The sequence below is a fragment of the Terrapene carolina genome, unplaced genomic scaffold (genome assembly GCF_002925995.2).
Source record: "Terrapene carolina triunguis isolate 2854851 unplaced genomic scaffold, T_m_triunguis-2.0 Scaffold104, whole genome shotgun sequence".
Taxonomy (NCBI): domain Eukaryota; kingdom Metazoa; phylum Chordata; order Testudines; family Emydidae; genus Terrapene; species Terrapene triunguis.
This window is the reverse complement of record NW_020664455.1, coordinates 1,359,706-1,383,503: the sequence shown is the minus strand read 5'-3', so window position 1 is coordinate 1,383,503 and position 23,798 is coordinate 1,359,706. Positions and strand designations below refer to the sequence as shown.

Genomic DNA, 23,798 nt, shown 5'->3' with positions numbered 1-23,798 from the left:
AATTTTTCCTATTATTAAAGCAAAGTTGAAAGGAATGTGAAATTCCCTTTTGAAATTTCATCCGTGTATAATTATTTTTCTCTTGTTTGTAATTTTAAGCAGTCATTGGAAAGACTAATAGAAATTCACTGTGGTTAAGGCTAAACAAAATCAAATCTATAAAGATCAGAATGGTTAAATAAAGGCATAGGACCAGGGTTTTCATCTCAATTCCACCAGTATAAATTTTGGTCTCGCTCCCACTGAAGTCAGTATGAGCAGGATTGGGCTCTAACTGCGTAGGCTCCAATACGTTTAAGTATTGTCCTGAATAAGGATGGACGTAAGTGCCTGCTTAAGTACTTTCCTAAACTTGGCTTTTTGAATTTAAGAGAATAACTGTTGATTTGCATCAGTCTAAATGGGATCAAAATATGGCACAAAAATTGTGTAAGTAATGAACTAAGTGCTTTCAAAAGATAGAGTATTTAGTTCAGTGGATGATTGGGCGGTTGATACATTTACCTTTAAGTAAATTAACAGGTTAATTGAATGATCTTATAAAAAACTAAATAGTAATGAAACATCTGAAACTTCATAAGACTGGATATTTCCAGTAATTCCTTCTTCAGCATGTACTGGGAATACTGTAACCACAGTCTCTCTTGTGGCAATTTGGCAGTATTGCTTCTAGTCTGTCTATCTATCTATCTATACATCTTATAGGTATTTATATGGCTCCCTGCACCAGGGGTGCTGGAACAATTTTTATGGTCGGGGTGCTCTGATGGAAACCATAGCAACCATGTATTTGGTGTTTGTTGTTACTACTTCAAGCCAGAGGTGCAGCACCCCCCCCAGCATCCCTAGTTGCAGAACCACTGCCCAGCACTGTACTATGTGGATATTTCCACCAAAAAGCGCACAGACAAAAAAATTATACATTTTAAAGTTATTCAAACTTTGTTAGCCTTCAGAGTTTCTGGTTCAGCTGGGTTGGAGTGTTGGATAATAGACTGGATTGAGTCTTATATAAAATGCTACACTCATTTCCAGTGAATATCAACTTGCTTAGAATGTGTCAGCTATCAAGAATAGTCTTCATCTTTCATATATATTCACAACAGACAAATGGAAACAATAACATTGGGCCACTAAAAATTATAATGTAGAACATAAAGTCAACGTCAGGAAGTGGCACATTTGTTAACAGATATATTTTCTCTTTCCAGCAAAGGAGAAAAATATCACAGCAGTATACATTATATCTTTTTGTGGTACTCTAAAATATACAAGAAAATGGATTATCAGTCAATTTGAGACTCTGGGTATGCAAAATACTGTATTGGATCATTCAAATAACTTACACATGCAATGTTTTTGTAACAATGAGGATAGGAATTTGTAAAAAGTCTATACTGCTATTATTGACAGTTCTAGGACGGTGGGTCAGATTTCCAATGGTACAAAACACAATTATTCAGAAAACAGCCAAGAGACATAGAAAGCAGTTAGTATGTAAAATATGAGAAATAATTTTCAATCAAAAGCATAATTCTGAGACGGCTAATAATATAGATGCCTAAAGGATGGTCTTACCATCTTGGCATTCTCCTAAAATATTGGGATGTATTCCATAGTGGTCAAGCAAAACAAAATTTGATATTATACATTTAGATTCCTAAAAATATTTTGACGAGGCTTTCTGCACAAAAGATTATTGACCCAGAAGTGTATGCACATTGGAGAGCATGTTGGACAACAGTATTTGTTAAAGTAGTCTGTTGCACGGAAAAATGGCTCAGAATTGAGAAACTTCCCTAGCTGAAGGCCATCAGTGACTTACCATAAGGGAGAGTTTTGAGACATCACATTTTCAGAAAATGTGGGAATCATTTAGATGAGAACTGAAAGTGTAACATACCTAAATTTATTCATTACAAAGAAATTGGCCATAGGGCAAATAAGGAAAAGCTGCATCAAGTATAGAGGGATTTGGATCTTTTAGGTGACTGGACAGGTAAATGGGAAATTTAATTTACTGACTTATAGACAAACATTAAAAAAGACTGTGCGCAATAAAAAAAGCTTTAAAGGAGAACGAGCCATTATGTAGCTGAGTGAATAATAGGAATATTTTGGAATTCCACAGAATCTTTCATCCCAGGACTTAAAATCACTTTGCTAATATTAATTAATTAAATCCCACAACGATCCCCTAGGAGTTAAATATCCCATTTTACATATTGGAGAAGTGTTTTGCTAAAAGTCACAAAGCAAGTAAGAGCTGCAAATATAGTTCAGAACTCCTGACTCCCAGGAGTCTAACTGCACGCTCTAACCATTCGATAATGCTTTTTCCCTGAATGAAGAATAACTTCCAGGATCACAGCAGACCAGGCTGAAGTAGGTGAGCTGAATTTATCTCCTGCCCCATGGGCAGTGGGAAAAGAAATGGGGGGTGGGGGGGAAAGAACTTACATAAATAAAAGCTAGCTATAAAAAGAGGCCTCTTGAAACCTTAAATTCAAACATAAGAATAATTAAAGAGACATGAAAGGAGATCACAAAATAGAGAAAGGATGGACTCTGCAGAAGGTATGAGACACAGTTTTTTCAACCCAAAATGCAAGACAAGGCATGCTTACAGTGAATAAAAGCAATGAGCTGTGGCAGTAATAAATGTGCTTTTAAAGAAATGCCAGTCTTGTGTATAGTGTTGAACATTTAATGTTCTCCTTTTGTGGTTGTTTTAAATTAACATTTAAAAAAAAATCACAAACCCTAAAAAACAAAAAAAAAAAAATATAAAAAAAAAAAAAAAAAAATCAAACAGGTGCAAAAATGAGGTCACCTGCGGAAAGCATCAAAGTTTAAAGCAAAAATTGAATTACACTGCGGTTAATTGAACAACCCTCCTGAAAGAGACAGAGAAGGAATCAATTAGACCAAAAATAAATTAAATAAATACAAAAGGAAAGAAAAACAAAAAATATTCAGCAGAGAAACAAAGACCTTAAGGCTGTTCCATCTCTAAGACATCAGTACTCTCTCTGGGCCTGACTCCTCTCTCACTTACATTGCTTCTACACCCGTGCAGCTCCACTGACTTCAACTGAATTGCTCTCCATTTACGTTGGTATAAATGATAGGAGAATGAGGCTCTCCGCTCTTCATTCCTTCTTCCACTCCCATTGCCTTCCCATCAAAGGCCTGTGCTGCCCAGAGCTGCTGTTTCAAGCCATCATCTTTGCTTCTGTCCATCAGTAATCGCTGTGGTACAGCAGGAAGTGGTTTGTGGCATTATTTATAGGCGGACACTGGTGGACCATGACTCCCAGGGTATTACACACATTATCTCCCTACCAGTGGGTGCCACCTACCACAGCAATTATCAGTGGATCCTTCTAATGTGCTAAAGGACCTACAAATAGCTGCCAAGCTATACACTCTAATTTTGTCATTAATAGAATTTTTCTCAAATACAAACATTCCTGACCAGTAGATTAAAACATCCTTCGTATCCCTACGTTGTAGCCCTTTTCCCACTCAACCCAAATGTTGTGCCGCACAGTCTATAAATCTAGTTTGAACTTGTCTCTAGATTCTGTGTCCAGCAGGCCAGACTGATGAAGCGAAACGGACATGTGGTGAAAGTGTGTTCTTGTATGGGCTATTTCCCAGTGTCTTATCAACTGTCTGAGCACCAGTCTGCTAGAGTGAGCTCGCTGCTAGTTAGTTAAGAGATTTTCTTGCTTGTCTTTCCCCCCTAAAGATGGCAGGCTCGCGGGTCTATTGATTGGCGACCAAACATGAAAAAGTCTTGGCTAAATGTTTTTTTATTTGTTTTGTTTTTAATTTTTTTGGCATTTTCCACAGGTCCCCTCACCTCCTCCTCCTCCACCAGCAAAGCAAGGGACTCCATGGAAAATATAAACTTAATAGATCCAAAGGCATTCAGCCACTACATTAACTAGAAAGGGCAAAGATCCTTAACAGCTCTGTCCCCATGATTTCAGTGAGCGTATAGATATATTAACTTACACAGACACACATTTACAAACATACATTCACAAAGTTACACTGATGGAAATCCGAGACTCTACTAATGCAATTGAGATATTCTAGATTAATACCAATGTGAATAAGGGAAAAATTGGTCTAGAATTTGCCCATATTTTGTCAGAAAGCACATGGAAGACAAGCAGTCTGCCAACACACTTCTTAAAACTGCTGCCATTCATGTATAACCTTTGATGGGACTTGCTATAGCCTTGGCAAGGGTTAAAGTGAGCTGAACTTTTGGACCCCTTTCTGGTCATTCCTCCAAACACAGAGTAGCAATGCTATCTAAAACAGAGCAATGTATATTTAGCCTGCAGTGTTATATAACCTGTCTGTTAACAAATGCAAGATACAAAGTAAAGTCATGTAACCCAATTGAAACATTTCATATAGGAGGCTGATTTCCCTTGGGAACTGAAACATCAAGTAAGAAACTGAACCAGTTAAATATAACCTTTTTAAAGGGCAAAAGAATTCAAAGGTAATCAAGGATTTTTCCCCTCAGAAGGGCATTTATAATTATATTCCATTTTTATTTATAACAAGCCTTTTAATGTTGGTACTACAAAAGAAATCCAGAGAAAGCAGGCTTGCTTTCTATAACAGGATTCCCTCTCCATGTGTTTTTTATATGCAAAACATCCTTGACACAAACTATATACTGATAGAGGTATATTCCTTTTAGAACTAAGGGGTATATTTTCAAAGTAGTTCATGAGGATTTAGCCATGTGTCTCTTATGAATGTTGTGGGAGTCGACATAAGAACATAAGAACGGCCATACTGGGTCAGATCATCCATAGGAAGTTGCCTTAGCAGCTCCACAGCAAAGTGGAGAAATATAAAGGATTGCTTGTTCTTCAAATTAATGAAAAGGCATTTTATTCGAGCACTTCCAAGCAGGCAGACTTCCACTGTGGGCTACAGTGCAAGCCAGGCACCCACAATGGGTGACCTGTTGAGACATTAAGAAACTAATATTAGGAGACACACTAGTCAAAATGCTATAGGTTCTTAATCATAGCTTTAGGATTTCTGACAGGATGTTTTGATAAAATAAATCTATTTTAAAATACTGTAATGAAATACTAACCAGTTTTTGAAGGGCTTTTAAGATGTTCTTTAAGGAGTTTCAGATCAAAGACTCAGTTAATGTAACCTCCATGCATTAAATATTTAGTACTTATTCAGTCACTTGAGCACTCAGGCATCTTGACATTGCAAAGGAGGGAAATTGAGTTTAAGTCAGCTTTCCACTGTGGGGTATTTTCACTTTTTTATGTTAAAGATCCAGACATGCATTTTTAATACAAAGGGGTCTATTCTCTCACTGCTGAGTATGTGCACTGCCCATTAAGAGAGTTCTTTATGCACCTGCATGGATGGGAGAATAAACCCCTTAATGTGTCATTTCAGTGGAAACTTTATCATGCTGTGATCAACATCATTACTGAAGCTGCTCATGCAGTCAGTGAGCCCCCTGGTGAACTACACCAAATACACACATTTCCATCCTAGATATGCACTAGGCCTCTGTAAACTTTGTTTGCATAGAGCACAGAAACTGGACAAAGCAAGGAACATTTAGGCATGAAAGTTTGCTTGGATATTTTGGTTCTTCACATGCCCCCCACCCCTGGGAACCTCTTTGTTTAGTGTCCCTCTTTCCCAATAGCAGCCCTCTTTTCCAAGCCCCCAATGGCCCCATTCATCCTTCTAGCACCCCCAGGGAATGCCATAATGTGGGAAATAACATGTGGAACGACATCTGCCTAAGTTTGAGGGACCATATTAAAGTTGGATGGAGACTCCCAAAAGTATTTGAATCTGAACCTACCCAAAACTTGGGTGAAGTATGTGCAAATCTTTTGCACAGAACCACACATACAACTACACAGTACCCATCTAAACAACACAGCATAGGCCTTTGCTTTAATTACCATCTTTTATTAACTATTAAGGCAGTAGTGTCCATGGAACAAGAGCTGCTTAGAAACCAATTTACTGGTGCATAAGGAATTTGCAGAAACTTATGCTGCAATGATGACCCAATACTAAAAAATCCTCCTCCGAGCACAGTCATGGAGTGTGCTAAATCCCAGACAAAAGAGCTCTTCTGACTCATTACTAGGGTTGTCAATTTGGGTTGGACGTACTCCTGGAGGTTTCATCACATGACAATCTTTAGGACTCCAGGACAATCCCGGAGGATTGGCAACCCTAATAATTAGCCAGATAATAAATCCATACTGCCTCCTCTCAATCCCACAGCCAAATGTCTCCTGCAGTGAGGAATTCTCCTCCCACCACCAATGAAACCAAGCCAATCCATGACTGTCTTTGACATTGTTGTTCATGGGGTGTTGTTGACTCACCTGAGTACCCTGGCAAGAGTCAATGGAATTGGGCTAACCTGGTTTCTTTCATTCCTTCCAACAGGTTCACAAACTGTTGCTCCTGTTCAAGTATCTTGACATGTAGAATCCCTTCAAGGCTCAAACTGCTTATATTTCACATCTATGTGCAACCCATTAAGTATATGGGAAAACGTGGGCTGTAACAAAATACCAAGCTGTGTGTCTTCAGCATATCTTTCATCCACCACAGACATCATTTCCCCATAGATAACATTGTGATTGAAGATGACTGGAGCCCATATGTAGATCATGTGGCTAAAGCAAATTCCAGCAAAGACAGAAGTAACACTACTTAGAAGCAGTAAACACTCCGAGGAGCTGGTAAGCACCACGACCTCATCACCCATTCATTGCAAATGCCTTTTGGCAGTTAAGACAGTCCAAAGCTGTGGATCATTCTGACACTGAAGAATCAAATAGCAATCACTAAAAACACCTTGTGTTTCCTGATAACAAGATGATCTCATCTCTTCCTCTGAAAGACCCTGTCACAGACCTTCATGTGTTCATCACCTCCATGCAGGGCATAGAATTCTCTCTTCCTCCACCTAGAGCAGAAATTCACAAGAAAAGCACAGCTGGGACACAACACAGCAGCCTGTCTCTTAAGTGAAGCACGCTGTGGAAGACATATTACACCAAGCTCTACAACCTGCACTGGTTCTCCATACACCCCCAGATCCAATTCAAGATTCTGCTGTTGAATTACAAAGCCCTGAATGGACAAGCTGATATTATCTAAAAAGCCACTTGTCTTTCCTCAATGTTAGACACCCCTATCCAGCACACTACCCTTCTTGAACCTTGACACAGACTCAAGGAACCCTTCTAAACAGCAGACCCAACACTTTAGAAGGAACATCTTCTCAAGGAAGATTTGGAAGAGTCTTGCCCTCCCCAGAGCCCGTTCATGCTATAAGAGCCAGCTCTGTGCCATAACATTCCTCAGAGAACTAGAAGAGAAGAAATAGTCTTTGCACTGATGACTACAAAAAACTTGATAATGGCTAGGCTGGTAGTGTGCAGAGACCACTGCCTATCATTCCTGTCCAATATGTCATTGTCTTTGGAGAGAAAGCAAAATGTTTTTACCCCACAGCTCTTCCAAAGCAAGAACATTTATTCTTAGGGCAAAAGCATTATGGAGAAAACATAAATATAAACAACCCTACACTCATGCTAAAAGCTTAGCAATGGTCACTCTCAACTCCAACATAGGGCTCTTGTAAGTGTCAGTCTTTCAAATGCCTCAACTGAGTTTGCTTTCTTGGCTACCAGTTCATGCCAGGTTTCAGATCAAGAACAAGACCCCTTTGGGGCAGTCTACCCCTTTATTAATACTGTGTGGGCCTTTAACTCCGGCCTCCTATAACAGGTAATTATCAGTCAATGGCCCTGTTCTCCAGGCAAAGCTTCAAAAGGCTGGGTTTCTTGCATAACTGGTTTTGGGGAATTTGCATTAATCACTGCCCGGTGATTACAGATTCATCAGGAACCCCACCCACAGTTTGCTGACAAGCTGGTTCTACAATTATAAAGATATAAGTTTTCACCCATCAAGTTAAGTATATTTTAGTACAGAGAATAATAAGCAGATCTGAGGACAGATTCAGTTCTCCACATAGCACATAGTCCAGAAATGATCTCTTTTACCTGCAAGGAACATTACAAACATTTTTCAACGACCAGTCAGAGGAACTACTAATCGGGTGAGATGGCCTGGAGTAAACAGATAGTATGCTACCTGAAACAGGTCAGCTGTGTTTTGTGATGTCTAGGGCAGAAGAAAAATAGCATTTCTTGGCCTCAGAAACAGCTCTTCTGTACATCCACATACATTCCCTACACAATAGAAGATTTGATTCCAGGAACCAGCTCAGTCATCTCCTCTCCAGTATAAGGCTCAGAAGTTTCAGTATCTGGAGCTCACCAATAAACCGTCCTGGCACAAGAGACAGTGAGAATGTGGTGAGTGACCAGATGACAGCGAGCCCCCACTAATAGATGGTAATAGCTGTGAGCTAACTGTCAGACATCCTAGTTGGAAGGGGACATTAGATATGTCTCAGCATGTGTGAGGAGATAGGTCTCAAAGGCTATGGTGAAATACCCATATCAACACCATAGCCAGGTTATAATATAAGCCCTACATTGAAAAGCATGAGGTGACAGTCAGACTGTCTGATAGAGTCTGACCTGAACATCTGAACTCTCCAAACCAGACTCAATATGGCCAACTGTGTGGGAACAATCCTCAACCCTCTGGCTAAAAAAACAAGGGAGTTCACCTCTTCCTTGAAGCCAATAACAAGGAATATTTGACCAACATCAGGCAATGTTCCAGTTTTATGTGTGCTGCTCTGTTGCTACACACAACATTCCCTACATTTCATACACCCTCTCCCACAAAACAATGGCTGTTTTTCATGTTGGTTTACTTTCACTTATACATATACTCTGTAAATAAACCATTCATATTAATTACGGTTAGAAATTCAAAAATATTTTAAAAAATCACCCACGTGAAACTAGCTATTGCCTCAAAATCCCATTGTTAGTGGTGGCATTAATAATCTCAACTCTATGACTACATCTTCCTTCATTATGTCACAGAATCCCTTCTAAACTACCATCTCTGCCATTTTCCAGTGGGATTTCCAGCACCACTCTTGCTGCAATTACTACCTTTGAGATTTCAAAATATTCACATTCTGGATTCATTTCAATTCTTGTTCCTGGCAGACACCTTGACGTACCTCTCTGCAGTGCCAACATGGCTCCTGCTTTATTAGCAGAGTACTTCCACCCTCTGTTTCAGTCTTCAGATGTTAATGTTTAAAATGCCCCTAATCAGTCATCTCTGATGTTCCTGTACATTTCCCACCAGACCTAATAACTTATTGGTCACTCTTCAAATGGGGGATGAGGTAGGGGTGTGGGGGGAAGAGACTTGAGCTCTTAAATCATGGGAACTATGCAAAAAAGAAGATTCCATTTCTAAATATTTTCTTAAACACCATGGGCCAGATCTTCAAATGCTCAGTGACACAAGGGGGACCAGATTTTCCAAAGAGCTCAATTTCCTTTCAGTGCGTAACTAGGAGCTAAACTATGAGTGCTGAGGATTTGAAAATCCTGGCCTATATCTTCCTCCTACAATCAGCTCATTGAAATTATGAACTGAAATATTATGTGATAAAATACTAGCTGGCTCCCTCAAAAAGGAAGGCAAATAGGCTGCCCTGGCTACAATAGTTAAATATTAGGAATGGGAATAAGGAGTTGGGGTTGTAAGGCTCCAATCCTGCAATGAGACTCCATGCATACACAAGGGTCCACCCGTATGGAAAAGATCATAGTTTCAGGCTCAAAGTCTCAGTCACAGACTTACCGGGTGACCCAACTGCTTTGTGTATCAGTTTCCCTCTCTGGAAAATGGGGACAATGATATTACCTAGATCAAAAGAGGGTCATGAGACTTAACTGATATTTATAAAGCAATCAGACTGTCAGATGAAAGTTCTACATGTTTGGGGGGGGGGGTTAATTATAAAATTGAGGGGGTTTTGCACTGGAAAACTGTGCAGCTTACATCAATATGAACAAGACTCATTAATATTTTAATTCTGTCCATCTCAGCTGAAAAATCCTTAACTGTGTGCAAATGTTACCTAATGAAATAAAAAAGCTGATTTAAACAGCCATGATGTATATTAATGCATTATTATAATCCACTTTAATTCAGGAAGTCAAAAAGAAAAGGAATTTATGTAATATTAAAAATGTATTACATAAAAACGTAAATAAATTCTATTGAATTCTCAGCAAATAATACTTTGCTTTAAACTTAACTAAACAAAGAACCATGTACATACCACATTAGGATGCAATGAACAGGAAACACAAATCATTTTAAAAATAAGAACAACTTGTTTATGAAAATTATTTTGCTTTTGTGCATATTTATGAAAACAGGAGACTTAATAACAAGGATTATCATTATATTATGTTCTCCTGCAAGTTACACACTTTTAGATTAATAAAATAAAACAGGGACAATAAACACTTTCTCTATAAAATTATTTTCACAAGTCTAAGGTATTCTAGTGCAAACTTTTGACTTTTGGCCTAGGGCTGCTTTTTTCTTTGAAAATGTCAAATTGTAACCAAGACCTTTTCAATCTATGTTCACTTTTCTCAGGTTGTTCTCTGTTGCCACAGTATGGTGCTGAACTGCTGTTTGAAAACATGAAAAGGGGGATGAAGCTCTTTCCATGCGGCCATATGACTGATTTTCCATTTAAAACCTATTTTAAGTAGGCTCTCCTAAAAAAGCATTTAAACAACACATTACATTTTTTAATTTTTTTCAGTTAAGTAGCTATTGTCACTTGTAAACAAGTAACACTTGTAAACTTGGATGTTTATTATATGTTGTTATATTTTAAAAAATCCAAAAGCAATGTTTTGCTTTCAATACCCTGATATAACGCGACCCAATATAACACGAATTCGGATATAACGCGCGGTAAAGCAGTGCTCCGGGGGGGCGGGATTGCGCACTCCGGCGGATCAAAGCAAGTTCGATATAATGCGGTTTCACCTATAACGCGGTAAGATTTTTTGGCTCCCGAAGACAGCGTTATATCGGGGTAGAGGTGTATTTAGACCCAATAACATCACTTGTACAATATTTTGTATTTTCAGGAAACTGACTTGATCTGAATCGGTCTTTTCTAGCTAACTACTATGATGTTGAAATATAAAATACATTTCACTAGAATTGGCTTTTTCAGAAATACTGACATCAGCCATGTGTGTGCCAAATGATGTCCCTCTCCATTCAAATCTCTACTTAAAACACATTTCTTTCACTAAGGCTTTCAGTGACAAAGCAGAAAAGTAAATTTCTAAAAGTGCTCACACCTTCCAGAATGGGCCTCAATCCAGATATGTCTGAACTGTATTGCCTGCATCTCATTTAGACTGTAAGCAACCTGTGTTCCCTTGTATGTTTGCACTGCATTGAGAAATACAGAGCACTCAGTAAATAACACTGTGAGAAATTCTGAAGTTCTCACTCACCCATATCTTGGGCACTCAAACTGCATGCTAATTTAACCCTTCATGCACACAGATGAGTGTCAGAATCCATCCTGTGATAGGATTTTCTTCTTCTCCCAGATCCTGCAGAGGGATCTCCACAGATATGGCATTGCCTGCGCAGAGACTCACTAACCCTGAAGACTTCCCCACAGAAAGGTGATAAGGACACCACAGCAGGGAACCTCCCCTTTAAATGTAAAAGTTGCTGTTCTAGTTCTATATCACTAAGCTATATCTGATGACACTGTTCTGTTTCTCTCTCCACTCACCAAGAATCTGCAGACAGTCCAAAAGAATGAGTTTACAGCCAATAATGCAGAATTAGAGGGAAACAAAAGTCAATTTTGCCAACTTGTTAAGTTTATGAGTGATTTAACTTTCCCTTCCCCCACCCGCAACACACACACTTTACATACATTGTCATCCTAAGATTTATCTGGTTACAATATTTGTGCCAAAATTGTAAAAATAATAATTTTATATATACACATACACCCCTATGAGGGCTTTATTTCTCAACACTAAACAGTCCCCACTAAATGAAGGCTGAACAATTATTGATGTGTTAGAGAACAAAATCCATTTTTAATCGTGCATTTGTTGGCTTCTGCTTCATAAACCCAAGGCCACCTTGGTTCATAGAAGATGTGTCAGCTGAAGCAAGAGGGAAGATGACTTGAGCATATGGGGAAGAAATCTTAGCTCAAATCTGATTCATATGACAAGGAATTTTAAAATATAATTATAGCATGGTTATTAGGGAGGCAAATAAATGGTTCTTCCCTTCCACCACAACATCCATAAAATGTCTACCAGTGAATCTCTTTACGGTATTGGACAGTTAGATTAAACGAAGTTGCTACTACTTGGTTGCAGATTTGATTTACTTCCACACTGCAAGGAGTAAATTTGGTTAGAAACAGCTGACGCCATGAGTCGTCAATGCTCTGCCCGCCACCTCCTCTCTTCTATAGCAGCAAGTCTGTAGCTCAGTTGCCTCTTTGAACCTCAGTTATGGCAATATCCCATGGGAAGAAGCAAATTCTTAGGCCTGGTCTATACTGCAAAGTTAGGTTGACTTGCGTCTTCACAAGACTTGCCAAGACACATTGGCTCCTGCCGATGAAAATGCCTTTCTACGCTGATTTAGTAACTGCAACCCCGCCCCCCCCGAGCAGCATAGAGTCATTGTTGATGTAATTAGGTTGACGCATTGTCAGTGTAGATACTGCGTTGCTTACGCTGACTGTTACCGGTTTTCAGGAGCCATCCCAGAAAGCCCCACACTGACAATACAAGCACTCCTGGTGAGGATGCGTAACACTGACACAAGGAACCAAGTGTGCACACACAAGAGATTTAATAACTGGGTGGCTGTATGCCGACATGAGGTAGGTCGACATAATTTTGTAGTGTAGACATGGCTTTAGATAGGCAATACTGTGGCCATTTAGTCTTTATAGAACAAAACTAACATCTTAAAAGCAACCCAGAATCCAACACATAGTCCAGACAGCCGAAATCCATTTTCCTTCAAGGCACTTTGCAATGCCTAACTTTCCTCCTTGGCCTGCAGGGTGTTGGGAGATGGATTTGTTGGGGACTCTGGTGGCAGTTTGGTAGGTGGGGTTTATTACATTTTTGCTCTATTCACGGTGTCCCGGGGGTGGTGCTATCAGTTGGTAATTTCTTTGTGTTGAGCCCGCAAGGTGCTGAGTACTCTAGCCCTGAATCTATCAAAGCCCTTCAGTACATGCTTCACTTTTAGCAGATGAGTAGTACCACTGATGTCCATGGGAGCGTTCACATGCTTAAAAGTGAAGCATGTGCTCAAGCGCTTTGCTGGATCAGGTCCAGTGTGCCCAGCACCTTGTAGAATCTAGCTCTTTATATATGAACTCTGCGGATAAGAGCTTGTCAAAGGTGCCCAGAGGATCAGATAGGCATTCTTTTATGTAGTGAGTACAAAGCTAAATAAATGAATAACCTCCCTCTGTGTGCAGTATATCCAATCCTTTGGTACGAGCAGACTTTAAATCTTTTAGACAAGCCTCCAATCCCAAACCACAGCCTTGCAGCTAAAGTATGCCAGGATCACCATCTTTTGGGTCAGTAATCAGAGATTACAAAATAAAAATAGAGCTTTGCCCTAGCTTTATACAGTCACCACCCAGGAGAGCCAAACATAAACCAATTCAAACACTGCCAAAATCCCAGCAGAGTCAATGCAGTACAGTGCTACTGTAACGCTAATCGCTCCAGATAGCAATACAGGGCCCCTCCCCTCCCTTTGCAAGTATGGTCAACACACGGTCAACAGCGTAATTATTGTTTAATGCTCTGCTACAAAAGACGGAAAACAAAGCTTCTGGAAATGCAAGTGAAAGTAGTATCAATTCAATCTAGGATATTGCACTGGTTTGCTGGCGTTACACGTTCCTTAAAAATCTCATTCTGTTCTTATGTCCTTGAGTGCAGTTACGTAAATATTAGGTGACAGAAAGATGTAGTTAACAATCTTCACACTAATGTAGACGGCATCACAGACTGGTTATTTTAATAGGATTATATGAAAATGGCTTGTATAGGTTGACAGTAAACAACCTAGCACACCGTTCATTTATCACTATTCCCTGCAGCAGGTTTTCCTTCTATAAAATGGATCATAACAATCTGCAGCTGATTCTGTTTCTTATCCCAACAGAGTCATTAAGCTCAAAGTTCCTTTCTTCTGACGTTCCAACCACTGTCGTTTTATTTTTAAATGTTGTTTGGATGGACAAGAGTTGATGTCACAAGTGAGCTGCAAAGCTGACAAGATTTTAATTCTTTTTTCTGATTTATGATCAGTTCCTCTAAGAATGGCGTATACTCTTGGAGTGAGTTTCCTATATAAACCAATGCTATTTCTAGCACTTAGGAACTGAGCGCTTATGTATGTGACAGACACAGGCAATATTAATTACAAAGCAATGTTTAGAGTTATGTTTACTTTTTTCATAAAACTAGATGTTGCTGGGGACCTAAGCCAAAGCCCTTTCTTTTTATCATGAATATGCAATTTCTGCATTATGAAATCTTTATAACTGTGTCTATCAGAATCACAAAAGGCAGACTGCAATGGTAATACAGTTTGCCATATAACAAAAGCTTCTCTGACCTCTATCTACCAGTCAGTCCTTAGTTTGTGAGCTCTTCAGTGGAGGCGCCTTCTTGTACATCTGGAAAGAGCATAGCACACTGTGGGTGCCGCCACAAAGAACAAACTTGTAACTCCCAGTGCCAAGTTTTATTATTTTTAACCATTAGATTAGAACATTGCACTGACAGGTGAGAATTTTGATGGTAATAAGAATGGACCATAACGTGCCATAAATTTTAAAGCAGAACTCCTCACTAATTCAAATTGGGATGCAAAGGTTCTGGAACTAAGGGTGCTGGAGCACCCCCTGGCTTGAAGAGGTCTCCAATATACAGAGTTTACAGTTTGGTTCAATGGCTCTCAGCACCCCCACTATGAAAATTGTTCCAGCATCCCTGTTGGGAAGTCTTACTAAAAACTGATGACATAATATGGCTCAATATTGTTTTCCTCTAGTAACACACAAAAACATCTGGAAACCTACTAAACTAAAAATATAGATTTACAATATAACTCCATTAAAGAAAAGAAATAAAATATTATGTCTGATATTTGTTATTTTCAGGTCCAACTCTGCTCATGCTGATATCCAATCTGGCAGAGAAATATCTATAGCAGAGTTTAAAGTTGGCATTTTGTTTTGGAACGGTATTTATATTATCAATGCTAGGGAAATAGCCACAGTAGCTGCTATTTATGTGTGAGTAAACACATGTACAGATGAATAAAGTGAACGTGCCCCTAACACATATGTAGGAACACCCCTACTTCCTAGAAAAATGAGTAAGTTGGGTTTACTGTTGTTTCTATGGATGTTGTCACGCTGAGTAAACTGTCACAAATTGCATTTAGATGACATTTTAACCTAGTTGCAGTTAGATCCATTGGAAACTACAAAATCTGACATCAATATCATGTAAAAAGTATGGTGCATCATCACACAGAGGCCTGTAACTTCCATTTTTTCAAATAAGAAGAGTATAGCTTTATTATAGATGACTGTGACTGCATAACCTAACACTGAACACAGAAATGGAAAATTTAACCTTTGGAAAATTGACTATTTTCTTTGTTTCATGCCTTAAAGCAGTCATAACTGATCAGTTAAAATGGGCGAGTGGATATCCATACAACTCATTAGCTATTTTTACTGGTGTACCCAGCCATTTGTACAGTGAACAAAGGATATTTGATCAGCGAGCCAGCAATGTAACATCTGGTAAGTAGTTTCACAAGTCCAGGGCCTGATTCTGATCTCATTTACACAAGTGTAAAACAGAAGTAACTCCAGTGAAAAGAAGAGACCAACACCAAAGGAGTGTGGGATCAGAACCAAGCTCCCAGCATCCGCATTCTGGTCTATTTTAGTCTGCATCACATGTCTCTTTTAAGAGGTGGTGGCTCACTTACACAGCTCCACATCAGACATATTGCCTTCTTGTTTTAAAATATGTATGTTTAATATTTAATTTAACACAATTCCATATTCCAGTCTCTGTGTACTGAACAAGTTCCTTTGAGGCTTGCGGTTTGTATGTGCAGTCACAATACACCTCAAGTACAATTTGGAAGCACTACTGCCTAATGGGGTGAGAGGAAGTGTCTGTGTCCAATTAATCTTGGCTCTCTTTTGAGTGAATAATGAAAATACTGCCAAGTGAGTGGTGATTTGTAAAGTGGACCATACAAGCTGAGCCAAGCTGACTGAGTTCATTTAATTTAGAGTGAGTGATCAGTGGAATGGTTGGAGGGGGTCTGGGGATACTGAAAAGCCAAGAGTCTTGCACTATATACGGATAGTTTAGATTACCAACTTTGAACGTTATCTACTTTAAAACCGGCCACTGTGAACTATTATGTATGACTAGACATACCTGGAGCTATACGAACATGATACAATATATCTATACATTTACATTGTTTGTGTGTGTTTATATTTTCACACACATACAGAAATCATCTTTCATTGTATTATGTTGTTCAATGTTGTATAATATATTCCAGTCTGACAAAAACTTACTATGCAATATAAATAAAGGCACAATCCAAAAAAAAAACTTTCAACTTTTACATGTGTTATCTGTTTGGATAGTACGTATACAGTCTAAAGTTATCTGAAGCCAGTGATGTCGGAATGAAAACAGCAAGATAAATGGTGCCCAGGACACCATGTTACCAAGCTTGTAGCAGACTATTTTCAAGATCATGTGGCACATCTAGAATGTTTGATAGCTCTCTGAAGTAAAGCGTATAAATATTATTAAAGGTCAGAACAGAACCACTAAGTTATCCATTCATGTTAGCAATAGGAATTGTTGCCTTTTGGCTCTGTTCCTTTTTGCCATTCTGTGATCTAATGACAGTTAAATGTCCCATATTGATGTTTCACTTTCAAGGTTCATAGAATTGTTGAAAGTATTTAAGGAGTTAACTGAGGCAGAGTATCTTTTATAGAGGAAAATATGAAATTAGATTACTTTGAAAACACTAAATGCAGCAAAATGAGTGGCTCAAAAAGTCTTTAGAAACAATAACCTAAATATGGCTTCTTGAGACTTGAATTTCACTATTATCCTACAGAAAAGATCCGTGGTGAAATTCTGTTCTGCCCCTCTTAAAGGCACAGTACAGAACTCATAGGCTAGGGGAGCTAACTAAGGTAGCTCCAAATCACCTTTGTGCCCTCCCAGTCCAAGGCTGAAGAGACCCCCCAACAGAAAACAGACAACCCTGGGGGCCTGTTTAAATCACAGCCGCCTCCGTAAGCAGCCCCATGGGCCACGGGGCTGCAGTGCTGCTTAGAAGCTCAGCAGTCTTGCTGCAACCAACCCCACAGCTGGAACCAGCACTTTTAGGGCCCCTTTATGATACATAAAAGGGGCAGAGTGGGGTTGAGGATCTCACCCTTGATTTCTAAAACCATCCCGTGTGGCATTTGATCCTCTCAAGTACAGTCAACTTCTGTTTTCATGCAGCATGGTACAGGGCCCCCCAAAACATCCTGTTTTAAAGTCATATGCTAAGCAACAAAACACTACATTAAATATTTAAGTGAACTTACAGAAATTGCCTATTCAAGCCCTGCAAAACCATTAAGTATCCAAGCTGTTCTAGGATGTTCTTATATGGAGAAAAGCCAGAAATCCGTTACGATTGCAATGTTTTGTACAAAGATAACATCGTGAGCTGGATTCAAAAGCTTTTCACACAGATCGTCATGGTGAGCTGCAAAATGTTGTTATATCAAGTTCTGGAAAACATACTATGTGTGTACATTTAGATATAAAATCTGGAGTTATACACAGATAAATTCCACGCCATATTTTGAATGGCATGTTTAATTTTCTGAAATATGAAAAATAATATTTAGTGGCGACAGGTAACGCAGTGTTAACAAGATTTAAAGACTACATCTGTCTGTCAAAATGCAGATAAAAGACAAATCCCTCAGATCTCAATGTTTTAATCAGTCAATCGTGGTTTTGATGAACATGCAAATGTGACCGTTTTATTCTCTATTTTCACAGAGAGTGAAAGTTAACAAAAAGCAGTTTTATGTTACAATTAATGACAGTTGTGTCCTCTGAGACTAATAATTAAACCTCACAAAAATCAAAATGATTAAGTTTCCTACTCCCAACCCCCTTTGGATTTTGTGTTTTCCTTTTAACTATTTTCACCTTCCCTATGTAATTGTTGGACCTCCTAATTGGGATGATTAGTATCAGCCAGGGATGTGTACTGGGCTTCTCTTAACCAAGAACTTTGCTTCATCAATAAAAAGGTTTTAAATGGGGGCCTCTTTGTTAATTCTTTTCTTAATTTCCTATTTTATATCATTTTTATATAAATTTGGTGCTAGTAAAGGGAACCAGACAGGCCTAGTGAATGAAGACCTCTATTTATCCCAGTGTTTCTAAGTCTCACAATTTTGTTACGAATCTCATGATATTTTGTAGATTTTTTAGATAAAAATATTTGTAATAAATAAATAAATAAAAAGATATTTTTTAGATAAAACTCCAGCTGCTGGAGATTGCATAAGAATTTCAGCTCTCATAAAAAACAAAAAGACAGAAAAAAGAAAAAAAAGTTTCTAGCCTTTATGGTTGTGAAGAAAAGCTTGAAACTGTGAAGCAAGTGCACCCTAAAGGCTCAGAAACCAAGGCAAATAAAAAAGAACCAACATTTATGATTTTCAAAAACACTCATGATTTTTAAGCCAATCTTATTATTTTGGGGCCTGAGGGCTTGTCTATACAATAGATGCAACGAGTGTTGATTTAGCGGGTCTGGTGAAGACATGCTAAATCGATGGGAGAGCATTCTCCCATCGATTTGTGTCCTCCACCTCCCCGAGAAGCATAAAGGAAGTCGATGGGAGATACTCTCCTGTCAACACAGTGTGGTGTAGCCACTGTGGTAAGCGGATCTAACTATGTCAACTTTAGTTATGTTATTCACGTAATTGAAGTTGCATAAGTTAGATGGATTTATTGTGGTAGTGTAGACCACCCCTGAGTCAGGGTTCTGGAATATCTGGGTTTGGCAATACTTTCATTCACAGAAAAGTTACATCAAGGTGAGTAGAAGTTCAAGCTTTTCCCACAATGCTCAGATTCAAGCCTGACCAGGAAGGACCATCTCTTGGGGAGAAAGAATAGGCTTAGTCTCCAGGCCTCATTTTATTCTTTGACAAGAGGTGTGTCAGTTAGAACCAACTTTGGTGGCATTTTATTTTTGAAGTGGACGTTAGGGGTGGGACTAAGACAACTAAACCCATTTCACATGAGCCACCAAAATATTCAACCATTTTTAGGGTTAAGCTATCTACCCCTTTTCTTTTTGCATATGGTAGTAAAGGCTATAAACCCATTCTGAAGAAATCTCACAGAAATACAAGACAGGATGCCAAGAATCAAATTTCCCTTGTAAAGCTGTTCAGGTTTTCCCATTTAATATCTTTGGAGGTGAACTGGTCCTACATGGTAATCTTAGCGTTGCACTACATGTTGCAGAAGAGATATTTTATGTGAAATTAAATTAGCATTTGTCTATATTTCACCATGCAACTAAGCTGCCTCGTGTGTCATTGATAGCAGTAAAACAAATATGTGCATATGTACTTTAGCAGGGATGATGAATTACACTGTATAAGTATTTAAGGGCAGACATCCATTATGAAGCATGCTAGTTGGCAAACATGCTTATTACTTACCACACTGAGTCCCAGCAATTCTCTGTAAAAGTAGTCCATGTTCCTCCTTTGTAAGGTGTCGAGATAGTGTCGGAGCCGAGTATATGTGTACGGGTAGCAGTAGGCAAATTGGTAAATGTCATCCTCTCGGTCAAAGCAGAAAGCAAATGACATGACATAGTTCTTTCTGTGGTCTGGGCAACGATAGTAATATACATTTTTAGGTGGCAGCCTTTGCCTAAAAAACAAAACACATACGTATGTGTGGACATAAGAATCTTGATAAATTCAAACCTTACAATAAAACTAACTGAAATTCATATTCTAGGTCGAACTAATTAAGTGAACCAACTGGGAGCCTTAATGGCTCAGAGGTTGGTAACTGGATGGCAAACCTTTCAAGGACATTATTGGAACACATTCTAGATGGACCATATGGAATGAGTCTGTGCCTGAAGGCTGTCTCTCTTCAGGTCGGGGTTAGGCATATTTAATGCAACAGTGTCTTGACAAGACAAACATTGAACTTAGGGAAGTTTCTGTATTGCAATCCAGTTTAATGGTGAGGAGATATATAGAAACATGGCACAAGGATAAGGAAAAATCACTTCTTGAGAAACAAAAACTTCTTGTTTTGTGAGGTTATAGAATGACCCCAGAAATTCTCTCTTCTGAAACAGCCACCTGGTCCTGATTTAGGCCTGGTCTACACGACGACTTTAATTTGGATTTAGCTGCGTTAATCCGAATTAATCCTTAACCCGTCCACACAACGGAGCCAGTTACTTCGAATTAAAGGGCACTTAAAATCGATTTCTGTACTCCACCCCGACGAGCGGAGTAGCACCAAAATCGATTTTGTTAATTCGAATTAGGGGTAGTGTGGCCGCACACCACCGAATTAATGTGGTTAAAATTAATGGGGTAGTGTGGCCGCACACCACCGAATTAATGTGGTTAAAAACCGAATTAATGTGCTTAGTGTGGCCGCGCACAATCGAATTTATACAATCTGTTTCCCAAATTCGAATTATCTAAATTCGGATTAATCCTGTAGTGTAGACATACCCTTAAAAGAGAGAGGGATGGGAGTTTAGTCTAGAATTACTGTATCCTTTGCAAATCCCAGGCTAAATGCATATGGCACCCAGTTACTATGGTGCTGGGCAGATTAAAAATGCAAATACAATATAATGACTCACTATAGTGGAAGCACTTACATGACTATGTCAATGCCTGTATCAAGTTAAGGGATAATGGATGCCAATATCTATTCTTGTCAGATGTCTTTCATAACCATCCAAATTCAATATGATTCTCTTATTTCACATTTGTGTTGTGAAGTACTTCAGAGATATGAGCAAAGACCCATTATATGGACGGATGCTGTTCAATGTCTCTCTTCACATCCTCTCTGGGTGTTGGATACAGGTTTTCTGCCTGCATCTAGACAGTCAGATTCTCTAGTTATACCATGTTCCTGTAATTTAATGCAACTAATTTACCAGTCATGTTTGGCAGCAGCACACTGTGGTCCTGCAGACTCCAACTAATTCAATTATATAGTATTATAAACAGGTCTCTTCTAATGGTCATAGCTGATCTCAGCTAAACCAGGATCATGGTGAGGGAAAACATAATATGATTTACAGACATAGCAATGGTAATGTGTCCTTTCTGAGACGCTAGACTACTGCAGAGCATCAATTTTGGCCTTTCATTGCTAATAAGAAATGGAGAACAAAACCCTCTCATTATGCACATGCTTGCCAATTGACAGCAGTTAAGGAGCATGATCAGCAAAACTCAGGAGCTACAAAGAGAACAAAAAAGGAATCGAGATGCTGTTGGATAAATACAATAGAGAGACAGTGATGCAGTTATTTAGAGTTGAAATAAAAATTATTTGCCCCTCTTATTGCTGTGGTTCTTGAACACAGATGGTTTTGAAGGTTTCCTTCAGTATTTGTGGTTTTCTAAGACCTTTACTTACTGCTGACAATCTGATCCTAACAAAGTGGAAATGATTTTTAAGGCCACATATGTGAAGGACACAAAAATACTTTTCAATTTTTTTTAGAAGTACCATTGGGGGGAAAATTGTCACCAGCCGTCTGCGTAAAGTACCCTCACCTAATAGGTTCATCGAGTATCTTAACATATTTCTATCACTCACTCTTACTCTGGAGTGCTATAGGACATCCCTCATTTGCTCTCAAATCAAGCAGATGATGTGGCAGTGGGTAAATGTATTCTAGCTCCCAGTTCTCAAACCGTAATGCAAGTTTAAACGGTATGTTGCTGAGTTGTTGAACTTTATTTGTTTCCAAATTAGCAGAGGGGGAAATAACAAAGGGCAGGCCTTACTTTATGCAACAATAACTGCATGTAAAATGGGACCGATGGGGAAATTCAGAATTCCAGAAAGGGTAATGCTAATTGAAATTCATCTGCTGATAGTTAATGTTTAAATGACGAACGGTTCAATAATTTTGTACTTTGAAGCAAGTTAAAGATAACTTTTGTTAATGTATGAAATACACTTTTGATATTTCATTCCCTTTCCCCTTCATTATAGAAGCTAAGCATCTGTTTTATTATCCACTTTGACACACCGTTTTATGGCTGCATTTGGCTATTATGGCTAATCTTGATGTCTAGGACATCTGGTATTGACATTTCACTATCTGGTGTCTGACACAGCAGTAGAAACCATCCTCAATTCCTAGGTTTAAATTCACCCTCTCAGGGCAGAAATGGTTTGAATTAAGAGTTTGGGCACTATCTTCCAAAAATAATTATAATAGTACTCCTGTCACTGCTAATCTATTCTTATCTCTCCCACCACTTTGTCACTGTTAATCTATTCGTGAGTCACATGGAGAAAGAGAGTTAGTGTTTAGATACCAACAACACATCTTTACATACAGGAGCCTAATCAGATTCAGATCTTATCTTGGAATTTAAAAAGAAAAGAAAAAAAGAAAGAAAGAAAAAGAAAAGAGACACAGTGCTAGATATCACCAACTGAGTTTTTGATAACGAAAAGACATTGCTCAGTTCTTGAATTAACCTTTGTGTCCTAGACACACTATTGTTTACTCTTTCCCTTTTTTGTTCTATGCCTTCTGGAAAAGGACACCCACACACTGTGGCAGCAGCTGCTCCTATTAATTTAAAGCTATTACAAAAATTAAAATTAAACCCAATTACTCTGGCTGGTTTATAGTCGGGGAACGGCTTAGTCTGATTGTTCCCTCTGGTTATGGACAAAAACAATATTCCTACCTACAGGCAGCTGCCAGTGGAATACTAATGCATCCAGGGCCTGGCAGGGACAGATTCAGAATGCCGAGTTTAACTGCATTTCTGAGTAGAGAAAAATATCTTATCATGGAGCTGCAGAAATGCACCGACTTCCTATACTGTAGGTCACAATGCAGTCATTTCATGGTTAGCACTAGGACAGCAAAGTTATGGAAGAACCTTGATACTTTTATTTGTCATTCTGCATTTCCAAGCAGTGAACACCCATAAATGTGCCCTGCTAATTGATACACAAGTGCCTGAATCTCATCACTTCAGAATGGTTATTTAAAGGAAAACCCCATGAATTCTAAGCACAGCTGCAGCAGGTAGCATCTTCCATGCAACTTATTTTCAGTTTGTTTTTAGAAATGTATTACAGAAACATGGTTTAATATTTTACCTGTTTTGAAACAAATTTGGGCTGCCTAGTTTGCAAAGTTACATGCCAAGATCCAGGGCCGGCTCTGGCTTTTTTGCCCCCCCAGGAAAAAAACCTCCGGCCCCGCCCCCCCCCGCGGGGGGGGAGGGCGGCGAGCCCGCTCCGCTCTCCCCCCAGCGGCCGGGGGGAGGGCGCCGGGGGGGA

The 23,798-nt window shown here is 39.0% G+C and overlaps 1 protein-coding gene across 1 annotated transcript in view; it reads right to left on the bottom strand.

Annotated features, from left to right (window-relative positions):
* Positions 1-23,798, bottom strand: part of LOC112118973 (cytosolic carboxypeptidase 6) — a 1,367,858-nt gene that overhangs the window by 766,313 nt on the left and 577,747 nt on the right. The window contains exon 6 of the mRNA XM_026651876.1: positions 19,928-20,144. Within this exon, the coding sequence (XP_026507661.1) occupies positions 19,928-20,144 (217 nt within the window). The remainder of the gene's footprint in view (positions 1-19,927; positions 20,145-23,798) is intronic.